Source organism: Octodon degus, unplaced genomic scaffold, assembly GCF_000260255.1.
Source record: "Octodon degus isolate 3935 unplaced genomic scaffold, OctDeg1.0 scaffold00126, whole genome shotgun sequence".
NCBI lineage: Eukaryota > Metazoa > Chordata > Mammalia > Rodentia > Octodontidae > Octodon > Octodon degus.
The window spans coordinates 5450637-5464100 of record NW_004524702.1 but is presented as its reverse complement, the minus strand read 5'-3'; the positions used below and the strand labels follow the sequence as shown (position 1 = coordinate 5464100).

The 13464-nt window shown below is 40.5% G+C and overlaps 1 protein-coding gene and 1 pseudogene across 1 annotated transcript in view; both read left to right on the top strand.

Annotated features, from left to right (window-relative positions):
- The window catches only part of Smarcc1 (SWI/SNF related, matrix associated, actin dependent regulator of chromatin subfamily c member 1), a 175053-nt gene that overhangs the window by 89984 nt on the left and 71605 nt on the right, over window positions 1-13464 (top strand). The window contains exons 15-19 of the mRNA XM_023700647.1: window positions 3307-3378; window positions 8207-8320; window positions 8953-9106; window positions 10116-10229; window positions 11666-11725. Of these exons, the coding sequence (XP_023556415.1) occupies window positions 3307-3378; window positions 8207-8320; window positions 8953-9106; window positions 10116-10229; window positions 11666-11725 (514 nt within the window). The remainder of the gene's footprint in view (window positions 1-3306; window positions 3379-8206; window positions 8321-8952; window positions 9107-10115; window positions 10230-11665; window positions 11726-13464) is intronic.
- LOC105743455 lies at window positions 6710-7674 on the top strand (annotated as a pseudogene).

Sequence of the window (13464 nt, the reverse complement as noted above, 5' to 3'; positions counted from 1 at the left end):
TTTTTGCAGTACTGTGGATAGAACTTGTGACCTTGTGTTTACCAGGCAGTCACTTACATTGCTCTCCTTGGCCACTTTTTTTTTTTTTCTCAGATTATATTTGTTGTTTAAGTTACGAAATCTTCTTATAATTTACTCTAGTTTAATTAAAGAAATACTAATTAATGTATGACATATGCCTAACAGTAATTTCCTTTTTAAAAATTTTTTCCTTTAAGTGGATCTTTATCTCAGTAGTGGTACTTTATTACATTAAGTTTGACAGACTTTAAGAACACACTAGCAGAATAGCTTAAGATGACTTGTGTGAAAAACTAGTTTTTCTAACTTAATACTAGAAAAAGGAAAAAGGGGAACAATCTGTAGGATTTCATAAAAACAGTTTGATTCGTGTGATCACCTTTTTTTTATTGTGGCTGGTAGTGGCGATCGAACTGAGGACCTTGCGCTTGTCAGGCAGGTGCTTGTGCCTCTAAGCTATCTCCCCTTCCTTGTGTAGATCACCTTTGCATGTCATAGCATGTGTTATGAGATTGACAGCAGAGATATTAGCTATTTGCATAGAACTGTTTTATGGATGAGATTGTTGCTATCTCGCCTTAGTGGTTTGAGTTTCAGAGTTAAGTTGATAATTAGAAGTACTTAACGTGCCTGATCTTCCATATCCTATTTATTTCTTCCATTATTGGTACTCCCTGAATGTGCCTCATTCTCAGCACCTGAGGAATTAGCTGTGAGCATGTCAAAGCTTTTGAAAATATGCTCAGTAATTTAAATTCCTATGTGTTTTACTGTTGGTGAGTAAAGAAAAGGTTTTTGGTAGACTCCTCTAAGCCTATAATAATGAAAACAATTGGAGTTGCCTTAGAACTACAGTATGTTATTAGTCCTTAACAACTAATTATACGCTTAAAGTAATTTCATGTACTTGTACATAGCATTAGTTTGTCATAGAAAGTATCTTTCTAGTGTTCTCATGTTTCAGAATATGTACAGTTTGGCACTACACATCTGGGTTTGAATGTTAAGTTATAGAAGAGAGAATAGATAGAAGCTACCTGCGCAGCCAGCCCTTGGAGACTATAGGGGATTGCTTCTGGGATATACCACTTGGCATCCCATCACTTGAGTATGTAGTCATTTCAGATGCCCAGTTTTGTATTGTGTCTACAGTGAAAAGAAAAACCACAAACTGGGAAAAAAAAAAACTAGCCAACTGTCCCATAGACCTAGACATACAAAGAATTTTTAAAAATCAGACCCTCGGGGGCCAGGATATAGCCCAGTGGCGTAAGTGCCTGCTTGACAAGCCCAAGGTCCTGAGGGATCCCAGATACCTCCCCCCGAAAAAAAAGGTCAGACCCCCTCCTCCAAAATTCAGATACCCAATCCCAAAATTGCTCTTTTTTTAAATTAGTACTCAACATGTTGCATATCCTACATGTATTTTCAGAAACTAAATTTGTACCAGGAAGCTTCTGTTAGTTACTAAATCACTGTATAGTTGGATCTGTGGGCACATGCCTGTAATTGTAGCTCTTAGGAAGTTGAAGTAGGATTGCAGCAAACTTGAGGTCAACCTGGATTATACCACAAGCAAGGCTTTGTCTTTAAAAATAAAAGGCAACCATAATTAAAAAAAAAAAAAATCCCATATTGGGCTGGGGAGATAGTTCAGTGGCTTAAGTGCCTGCCAGGAAGCACAAGGTGCAAGTTCAATCCCTAGTACCGAAAAAAACAAAACATGTCATAGGGAACACATTTGATTATCTTTATTTATTTATTTATTTTTTTAAAGAAATGACACCCAGGTTTGGTTTTTTTTTTTAAATTTGTGTGTGTGTGTGTGTGTGTGTGTGTGTGTGTGTGTGTGGCTAGCTCAGCCCACCAGGGGGCGGGGCTGGCTGGCATGTGGTGCTGGGGGATTGAACCGTGGTCCCTGTGCTTTGCTAAGCTTGTTCTAAGTAGATGCTTTAAACCATTGAGCTATCTCACCAGCCCACATTTGATTATCTTTAGGTCTTGTCATTTTACATGGTCTCTACAGATGCTTTTGACTTCTAACGTTTTATGAAGTTACCAGTTTCACATGATATTAAAATCAATCCTGTGCAGTTGATGACTATTTAACATTGTTTCTGAAGTCCAGACAAAGGCAAGTTGAAGTTAAGAGTTTGAGTCTAAACCACATCTTGTGGTGGGTCCTTTCAGCACTTTGTTACAGTGCTCACTCTGGGTCTTGCACTTGCCAGGCAGGCGCTTATGTTGCTGAGCTATCTCCCTGGCCCACTAATTGATTCCTAACGAATTCCTCTGCTTTGTGACTTTTATTCTAATCATGACATTTTATGACAAAATAATAAAATATGTAGGTTTCATTGTACTGATAAAGGTTTGAAGTATGGCTATGGGAATAGAGAAACTATTCTCATAAGTATTGGGGGTAAAAAAGGAAAATATTTTTAATTTTATTCTCTTAATGCAGAAGAGGAACTTGTCTAGACTTACTAATTTTGACAAGTCATGCAGAGTTGCACTTATTAGTTTTGCTTTGACAATTGAACAGATGTAACCCAAATTGTAAGATTTTAGTAGGTATGAGGGATCCTGGCTGTAATTCCAGCTACAGGAGGCTTGAGGCAGGAGGACCAAAGCCAGCCTGGACCACTTTGAAAGACCCTTCTTCAGAAATAAGGTGCAAGGGCCTGAGTTCAATCCCTGGGTTCCACCAAAAAAAAAAAAAAAAAAAAAAAAAAATCAGGGGCCGGGGAGATGGCTCAGTGGAATAAGCGCTTGCCTGAAAGACCCTGCTTCAGAATAAAAATGGATGTTAACTGGAACACATACCTGCAGTCCCAGCTACTTGGGAGACTGAGGCTGGAGGATCACAGATTTGAGAATTTGAGGCCAGTCTGGGTAACTTTGAAAAACTGTCTGAAAATGAAAGGAACAGGCATGTAGCTCAATGGTGCTGTGGTGGCCTACTGTTTGGGCTCAGTTCTCAGTACTATTAAAAGGGGGAAAAAAAAACCCAAAACCTGGTGTAACGGTACACTTCTGCAATCTCAGAACTTGGGAGACCAACACAAGAGAATCACTGTGTGTTTCAGGCCATCCTGGGCTACCTGTAGGACCCCTGTCTCAAAAAGCCAAGATGAGGCTGGCAATACAGCTCGGCAGCACAGTGCCTGTCTGGCAACTACAAGTTCCTAAATTTGATTTCGAGTACCAATAAAAGCCAACGTGGCAAAGGTTCAGATTTTATTGTTTTCAAAGAAGACTCTCGATCTTTTTTCTTTCTTCCAGTATTCATGTGATTGAACGGCGTGCACTTCCTGAGTTTTTCAATGGAAAAAATAAATCCAAGACTCCAGAAATGTAAGTCTCATGCTTTAAATAGCTTTTTGTGTGTGCTCCTGGCAGATATTTGAAAGCACACTTCTGAGTTTTCTGTTGCTCGGTGTCTCAGTTACTTTTCTCTCATTGCTAGGACAAAATATTCAACACACAAATTAAAGAAGGAAAGGTTTATTTAGCTCACAGTTATTGGAGGTTTCAGTTCATACTTGACTGGCTGCAAGGCAGAGTGGCACATGGCAGAGGGCAGTGGTTCATGGTGGCGGAAAACACCAAAATGGCAAGAGCAGAAGGGAGGAGTAGCAGCGATGGCTACAGAGATCGTATCTCTCTTTCTCTGTTGCATTCAGGCTGTCTGCCCCAGACTGGGTGTAGCATTCACACCATAATCCCAGCACTGGAGCATGAGTTAATCACAAAGTCTAGAGAATCCACCCCAATGACTGCGGGATAGCTAGACACAAACTGTAATACTGGGTTTTGAAAGTTTACAAATATTTCAGTCCATTGAGAACATTGTTCATTATCCTTTTGCACAACTTTTTATTTTTTATTTAATTTTGTGGTACCAGGGATCAAATGCAGGACCTTGGGCTTGCCAGGCATGCACTTAGGCCACTGAGCTATTTCCCCAGCTCTTTTTTTTTTTTCCCGGAACCGGGGATTGAACTCAGGCCCCTGCTTATTCCACTGAGCCATTTCCCTGGTCCTGCTCTTTCTTAATTAATTAATTCATTTTTGAGACAGGGTCTTGCTATGTAGTTCAGGCTTTCACCTCTCTCTGTACCCCCAGCTATTGTCCTACTTGCCACAATCCTCCTACCTCAGTGTCCTGAGTGCTAGAATTACAGCTGTGCACCGCCACATGCAGCTTACATAGCGTTCTTGACCTCAAAGGACATTACGATTTTTTTTTCTTCCTAAACATTGAGGTATATTTGTATCCATATGCTTACAGTTAAAGACAAAATTAAGCTGGCCAGATAGCTCAGCAAACTAAAGCAACTGCTTAGGCAGAGTGCAATGGCCAGTGTTTGATCGCTGGTGTGCCATGCTGACCCTGCCCCATCACTGAGGCAGTGATTGACACATGGGCATGCTGCCATGTGCCTGTAATCCTCGTTCTTTGGAGGCTAAAAACAGGAGAATCACTGAGTCTGATCTATGTAGTGAGACCCTGTAGACCCTGTCCAAAATCATAAAGTTAAAAAAGACAAGTAACAGGGTATTTCTCCCATTAACTGCTCATGTGTATTCATATAAATGCATATATGTACTTGTGCACAGTAATTCAGGAAAAAATGCTCTTGGCTTTTATCTCTTTGATGCATGATTACCAGTAAAAGCATGCTAGCTGTGAGGACACAGCTGCAGCTGAACAAAGCTTAATTACATAAGGATGGTTGTACTTTTGCATTAGAAATAGACAAAATTAGTGGAAGGAGGATTTTTGCTACTAGATAGTTCCACCTTCATTCATTGGCCTACACTTCAGGAAGTGTATATCATCACGTGTCAAACTGTAAATACCATTTAATGTGTTTTCATTGTGGTACCAAGTGGGCATCTAGTTCCTCCATTCGACTGGACAAATAGATGTCTTATGCTTAAATTGTTAAGGAAGGACTAACTTGTAATTTTCCACATAAAATACATAACAGATAATTTCTTTTTTATGTATTGAATACAGGATCTCACTACACAGATTGGACTTGTAATGATTCTTCCTGTTTTTCAGCCTCCAAAGTGCTGAGATTACAGGCATGTGCCACTATGCCTAGTCTCAGTTGCCGGTTCAGTGCGCCCTGGGGGTGGGGCCAGCACAGCAGGCCAGGGACCAAACCCTCAGCGGCCCCTCTGTCTGCCAAACCAGGCAGTTTAATCTGCTGAGCTATCTGGCCAGCTCATAACATACAGATAATTTAATAAATATTTACTGCTGTTGTTTTATCCATGATTGTTTCAAATTCTAGTTTCTACTGTCAGAAATCATTGGTGTTCATTTTAAGAGCTACCTAAAACCAGAATCATAGGTTTGGCATAAGAAACATTAATATTTTTTTTTACCTACTTAAATGTAGTGTGAAAAAATAAAAAAAAAATGTGGTGTGTTCTTCCAGTTAATCTGTTGTCACATTTGTAAATATTTAAGGTTTTGTAGTCTTTTCTTCCAAGGTGTCTATTTACATTGCATTCCTTTTCACTTTGTTAATTCACCTTCCAGTCCTTGTGTATCCACCTGGCTTTCTCAGGAGCCTTTCTGAGCAGAGTGTGCTTTCTGCTCTTTGGAACTTACCTTGGGCGACCAGGTGTTTTTACTCCTGTTCCAAGCACTCATGCTAGGTCTCCAGTCATAGGGTTTTAGTGTTTTGTGACAGGAATGCTTAGCTTAGTTGTGGGAGTGTGTTCTGACAGGCTCTCAATTTTTTTTTCCTTTTTTTAAAAAGTTCTTGTCTTCTGTCTGACTTTGAGCTCTTAGATTCAGTTTGTTGCCTTACTAGGTCTCTTGCAAAGAATTGTCACAGAAAGATTTCTGTAGACAGAGCCCAGTGTGCATGTGGCCCCAAGGAGACTATCAAGGGAGGGAGGCTGAAAGCACAGATTACAGAACCTGCCTGTGTTTGGCTCTGCTTCACTTTTCTCATCTGTCGCCAGGGTTATAGTCCCTGCTTTATGCACAGATTTGGAGGATAAATTGAATTACTGTGTGCACAGTACTTAAAACAGTGCTTGGCTCTCAGGAAAGGGAAGGTAAATAGTGAGTCCTCTTGGTAAGCTGTGGATGCTGCAGCGAGTCCACATTTGCCCATTCACCTCTGTGACCAGGTTCTTGTCACTTTCCGTTAGCATCATGTTACTTTATTATTATATATTAATAAAGTTACTTTGTACATTAGCTAACTTACAATTATTCAACACAAAATTGTAACCAAGAGGGTAAGGCATATCTTTAAAAATTAGGATTTTTAAAGATAAAAAGCTAGCTGGATATAGAGGTATCACATAATCCCAGCCTTTGAGAGGCTGAGGAAGGATTGTTACCAGTTTGAGGCCAGACTGGGCTACATAGTGAGTTCAAGACTAGCCTAAACTAAATAGTGAGACCCTGTCTCAAAAACAAACAGGGGCTGGTGAGATGGCTCAGTGGTCTAAAGCACCTACTTAGAACAAGCTTAGCAAAGCACAGGGACCAAGGTTCAATCCCCCAGCACCACATGCCAGCCAGCCCTGCCCCCTGGTGGGCTGAGCTGGCCACACACACACACACACACACACACACACACACACACACACATAAATAAAATTAAAAAAAAAAAACCCTCGCCCCAGATGGTCAGAATGGACCAAAAAAAAAACCTTCTGTCAGAAAACATCATTTCCGCTTCTCTGCTGCACCCCATCCCCCAGCGGCCAGGCATTCCAGCCCACACCAGCATCTGTGCCCCCTCCCTTGGGCCCCGCCATGGGCCTCACATTGTCTGCACTGTTTTTGCGGATCTTCGGGAAGAAGCGGATGCAGATCCTCATGGTTGGCTTGGATGCTGCTGGCAAGACTACGATCCTCTACAAACTGAAGTTGGGGAAGATTGTCACCACCAGCCCCACCATAGGCTTCCTTGTGGAAACAGTGGAATATAAGAACATCTGTTTCACAGTATGGGATGTGGGAAGTCAAAACAAGATTCAGCCTCTTTGACAGCACTACTTCCAGAACACAGGGCCTCATCTTTGTGGTGGATAGTAATGACGGTGAGCGGGTTCAGGAATTTGCTGATGAACTCCAGAAGATGTTCCAGGAGGATAAGCTGCGGGATGCCATGCTGCTAGTATTTGCAAACAAGCAAGACATGCCCAACGCCATGCCCGTGAGTGAGCTGACCGACAAGCTGGGGCTACAGCACTTGCGCAGCCGCACGTGGTACGTCCAGGCCACCTGTGCACCTCAAGGCACAGGCCTGTATGGTGGACTAGACTGGCTGTCCCATAAGCTGTCAAAGCGCTAGCCAACCAAGGGCAGGCCCCTGCTGCCCACAAGCTCCTGCGTGCATCCTGAGGATGACAAGACTCCCGGGCTCCTCAGGCAGTGCCCTTGCCTCCTCCACTCTTCCTCCCCACAGACAGGCCTCTGCTCCTGCTCCTGCTCCTGCCTGCATGTTCTCTCTGTTGTTGGAGCCCAGAGCCCTGCTCTCTGGGCATAGAGGAGTCTACCCTCCTGCCTGCTGGGACCTGTGGAAAGGCTTCCTGGCCAAGCCCCCTTTTCCAGAAGAGGAGCAGGGATCTGGGTTTACTTTCGTTCTTTTCTGTTTTAGCTGTACCTTTGGGACCAGGTTTTTGGGGTGGGGGGAAGTGAGGGCTGTGGGTGGTGCTATGATGTGAAACTGGATATTAAATAACAAATTTGCTGTGGTTTGTAAAAAAAAAAAAAAGAAAAGTAAAGAAAGAAAAAGAAAACATCATTTCCATCTAAAAGAAATATGCATCCCCCCCCAAAAAAAAAAAAAGAAATATGCATCCCTGGTTCCACCAAAAAAAAAAGAAATATGCAGATCTGAGCCTCAGGAACAGTCTGTTATCTTATTGTCTCTCTAAGCCCCCACATACACCTGAAAGGGGGCGAGGATTTGAGATGGGGCCCACCTTGTCTCCTTTGGAGCTTGTTTAAACTTTGTCCTTTCATCAAAAGTGCTTCCCTCCTTACCTTAGCCACAATGTTACTGTATTTGGTTGTGCTGGGCTCTGAACTTTTCTTGTGTATGGTTGTTGAAGCTCTGAATTGTGATTCTGTGTTATTGTTGCTGTAAGGATGCATGTGTCCCTTACGAGTTTTGCTTTTGCTTTTGCTTTTGAGATACCTGGCATATCGAAACTTTATGATTGACACATATCGTCTGAATCCACAAGAATATTTGACCAGCACTGCCTGTCGGAGGAACTTGACTGGAGATGTGTGTGCTGTGATGAGGTAGTGTCTCTCCTGCCCTCAGACCGTTTACTACTCACGCTTCCTTGTGCATTACTATGTAATGTTGAACTCATTAAACTGGATGTGTTCTTGCTTGCTTAGTGAGACATAAGTCTTAGTATGTTTTATGGTGCAGGGTTTTTTGTTTTGCTTTATTGTATTTTATTTTGTTTCATTTTTTTGGTACCAGGAAACAAACTCAGGACCTTGTACTTGTTGAGCAGGTGCTACTGAGCCCTGTCCCCGGCTGGTTCAATATTTTTAATACCCATTAGTATTTTATTCTAGTTTTCTAAATTTTACAGTTTGCACATTTTATTTTATAGTCAAATTGTAAAACAACCAGAAGTGGGAAGTGGATAGACTATCCTATCTAGAACATTTTTTCTCTTATTTTTGCAATTAAGATACTAGACATTTTATAAGGTTTTGGGGTTCAAGCCTAAAGGTTTCAAACCTAAATGGTTAATTAAAATTATCCTTATCCAATAAACCAAATTTGTCAGGTATTCCGGTGGTTTGCAACCTGAAGATAATAGCTTTACTTGTTTTTCTTTTTTTAAAATAATGTGAACGATTGTGGAGAAGAAATTGAGTCTCCAGATTTTAATTTTCAAAGATTTGTTTTTTAGAGTTCATGCCTTTCTAGAACAGTGGGGACTCGTTAATTACCAAGTTGATCCAGAAAGTCGGCCCATGGCAATGGGACCCCCTCCAACTCCTCATTTCAATGTATTAGCTGACACCCCCTCCGGGCTTGTGCCTCTGCATCTTCGATCTCCTCAGGTACATAATGCTGACTTCCAGTCTGATGGTAACAATCACTTTAAAGCCTTTTTTTGGAGAAGTTATCACTTTTACACTGTAGGGATGTTTGTGCTACTTTTTTAACTGACACCGTGTGTGTGTGTGTGTGTGTGTGTGTGTGTGTGTGTGTGTGTGTGTGGGGTTTTGAGTCCAGACTGGGAGTGCAGTTCTGTGGTAGAGAGCTTATCTTATATGCATGAGACTATGGACTACACCCTCTGCACCACACAATAAATGAGTGAGTAAATGAATGAATCCTTAAAAATACGCAGTTAAAAAAAATGCAGTGTTTGAGGTTAGTTCTTTCATCAGTTTTAAGATTCTATACCATATCCTATCAAATTGTAGATTTGCATTCAGTCTTAAGCTCTTTATTCTTCTCCCATAAAGACCAGTGATGAAGAAGAAACACAAAATCATTCACTTGATTCATCATATGTCCTAGAAATGAGAATTTAAAAATCTTCATGACTTGACCAAAGATTTGGACATACATATCAAGACCCATGTTGTTTGTTTGTGATAGGATCTCGGTGTATATTCCAGTTAGGCTTTGAACTTGTGATCTTGCCTCAGCCTTCCAAGTGCTGGAATTAAAGCGGTGCAACACTCCTCCCAGCTTCATATACATGTTAAAGATATAATTGTGCCAGATAAATTATAAGCAACATGAAATTGGGATAACATGAACCTGTGCTATTAATTTTCCTTCATTGTGTATTAGATCATAGTGAAGAAAAATTTGTTGTCTTCGATTTAAAGAGGCACGAAAAATGTTTTTTGTAGTCTGAATTTTTCTTGGTAGTACAGTGTAGTATATTTAGTAGTGGTAGTAGTGTTATTATTATTATTGTTAGGAAATCTAGCAGGACTAATTTTTTTAAGCAGAACTAGTCTAAGTATCAATATTACATAATTTTTCAAAAACATTTATTCACATAGCTTTGAGATTGATGGAGTCATTCTATTTTATCTGATTTATACATAGATTCCTGCTGCCCAACAAATGTTAAATTTTCCAGAAAAGAACAAGGAAAAGCCAATTGATTTGCAGAATTTTGGTCTTCGCACTGACATTTACTCAAAGAAAACATTAGCAAAGGTAAGGATTTTTTTTTTCCAAAGCACTTGGACTAATACGTGCATGTTTTCTTCGTCTTTTTTTTTTTTTTTTTTTAATGCAGGATCTTTCTATGAAGTTCCAGCTGGCCTTAAATTCAATGTATAGCCCAAACTAGCCTCAAACTCATGGTGATCATCCTGCCCTAGCCTCCCGACTGCTGGGATTACAGGCTAGCACTACTGTGCCAGGCATTTGTTTTACTTCCAAAATGAATAATTTTCCACAAGAAATAAGAGGTCATTCCTGGTGGTGGGAAGAAGTAAGCTTGCCTGTTAAAACTGATAACATTTTGTTTTTTGGTTTGGGGGTTTTTCTTGAGCCAGGGTCTTGCTATGTAGCTTGATTTTGATGTATGTTTGCTTGCTTGTTAAGAGAAGCTGGCCTTGAACTCATAGTGATTCTCCTGCCTCAGTCTCCCAAGGGCTAGGTTTGCAGGTGTGTGCCACAACACCCTCCCTTACCTGATAGCGGTGTACAGTAGCCTCGGCCAACTAGTGGGTTTTTTATTTTTTTATTTTTTAAAATTTTTTTTCCAACTAGTGGTTTTAAGGCTAGCCTGAACTGCATAACCAGACTCTGTGTCAAAAAGAAAAAAAAAGGGGGGGGGGGAAGCAGGAAGAGAGGATGAAAAAAATGATGAAATTGTATTATGGAATAAGGATTTTTTTTTTTTGGTTCCGCGAATGCCTTCAGGGCACTTTTGGCCAGCGGGAGAGGTGTGAGGTTCGAACTCCAGCAACCTGAGGCTGATAGCTTTGTGGAAGCAGCCACTTAAAGGCCTGAGCTAGGGCCAGGCCCCCTGAAATTGTATTATGTACATGTACAAACTCCACAGAAGAATGAGCATATACTGTGCAAATACACTTTTAAAAATATTTTACATGAAATATGGACTTGTTGGAATTGGAATTAAGAACCTGTCAGAATCTTATATATGTAGAACATCTTGTGTTACCCTGGGGGGGAAGTTCTGTTTTCAAAATATACTAAATATTTGTATTATATTTATAATATTACACCTGATTTATGGTATGAATTAAAATACTGTTCCTGGGGCCAGGGAGATGGCTCAGTGGAATAAGCACTTCCCTGGCAAGTGCAAGGACCTGAGTTCAATCCCCAGTTCTGCCAGAAAATAAATAAATAAAATACTGTTCCTTAGTAGTTTTAAAAGGTATTTATGAGTATTTATGAATAATAGAAATAGCAAAGCCAAATAAAACCTGAAGTAGTTGGTTGACAGTAAGAAATCTTTAAATGCCCAGTGACATTCTTAGGTGTTTTATTTATTGGGGACTTGTGTGGTCGCTCTATGGTTTGCATAAAACAGGCCCCTGAGCTTAAGTAATAACCCTGCTATGTTCCATCAGTATTCATCCTTGAGGGACAAATAATTTCTCACTTTGTTTCCTTAGAGTAAAGGTGCTAGTGCTGGAAGAGAGTGGACAGAACAGGAGACTCTTCTCCTTCTGGAGGTAAGCAGAGCCTTTATCTATATAGATGTGTTTTAAGATTCTTGAACTAGAAAAAAAAAAAAAAGATTCTTGGATTAGCACTTTGAATATATGTACCTATGCTGATCAGTTTAGGAAATGTGAGTTGAGATGGAAGTTGAAATGTTTCTGTACTTATAGATGACCCCCTGCTTTGACAGCATATCACAATTGCACTTTTGTGTACTACCCATTTCACAAAACTAAACATTAGGACCGGGGAGATGGCTCAGTAGAATAAGCGCTTGCCTGGCAAGCACAGGGTCCTGAGTTCAATCCCTGGTTCCACCCAAAAAAAAAAAAAAAAAAACCTAAATATTAAAAACATAGATTTTGATATTTCAGTGTTGTTAATTTTTGGAGACAGAGTTTCGCCATGTAATTCAAGTGGCCTTGAAATCATTCTGTAGCCAAATGTGGAACTCACAACATTTCTCCTGCCTCAGCCCTTCAAGTGCTGGGGTTACAGGCATGTGCTACCATGCCCAGCTCACTTTGGTTAATTAAAATGACTTTCATAATTTAACAAGGAAGTGTTTAAGTGATCTGGCTTCTTTTGTAGTTGCAGAGGTGTGGCAGTGAGTTTGGTCTTGACTTACATTGTCTGGATTTGCAGTAAAATGCCACTACTGCTTGTATACCCCAAGAACTGTGCCAACATAATGACAAAAGCGGTGACATACCAGCTGCTATGAGAGTTATCTGACCTCACATCCTTCCTGAAAGGAGTCTGGTTTATCTAATGGTTCCTGACCACATCTGAGAACTTCGGGCCTGGTCATGTCTTTTTTTTTTTTTTTAAATTTATTTATTTTGTGTGTGTGTGTGGCCAGCTCAGCCCACCAGGGGGCGGGGCTGGCTGGCATGTGGTGCTGGGGATTTGAACCACGGTGGCTGTGCTTTTGCTTAGCTTAGCTTGTTCTAAGTAGGTGCTTTAGACCACTGAGCCATCTCACCAGCCCCTGGTCATGTCTTGATATCTTTCTTTTCATTTTTTTGTATGTACTTATTTGTTATGTTATGTTAATTTTAATTAACAATGTTAATTAACATAATGGTATGTTAATTTTGACATCTTAGTTTCTTGGTAGTGCCTTGTTTGGATTCCTCAGATTGTTCCAGCTTCAGAATTCCATTAAGAGCTTTAATGTCAAAGTAATATATTTTCTTTTTTTTGTGTCCTCTTTCCATTTTTGTTTATTTTTTTTCCTCATGTACAATCTGTGATTTGTCTCCTGCCCCATATGATGAAAATTAAAGAGTTTTTATTAGAAGATTTTTGCTGTTTTATTATTATTTTTTTAATGTATTTTAGGACAGGGAGTACAGGGTCTCACTACACAGATCAGACTTGTGGTGATCCTCCTGGTTTTAGCCTCCCAAGCACTGGGTTTACAGGCCACCATGGGCCCCACCATGCCCTATCTCAGTACCATCTCAGTGCACCCGAGGGGTGGGGCCAGCACGACATGCTGGGCATTGAACACATCCCTACGCTTATCTAAGCAGGCACGCTAGTCTGCTGAGCTATTTAGCCAGCCCTTTTGCTGCTTTATTTTCATCTTTGTGTTGAGTACTGGTATTATGCAGAGAACTTCTTTCCTGTCGCTTGTTTATCTTAGTACTCCGTAGTCTCACATAGGCATGTATGTTAACTTAAAAGAATAATGTTGCCAGTACTTGTGCGTGGATAGTACTCTCTTTTTTTTTTTTTTTTTTTA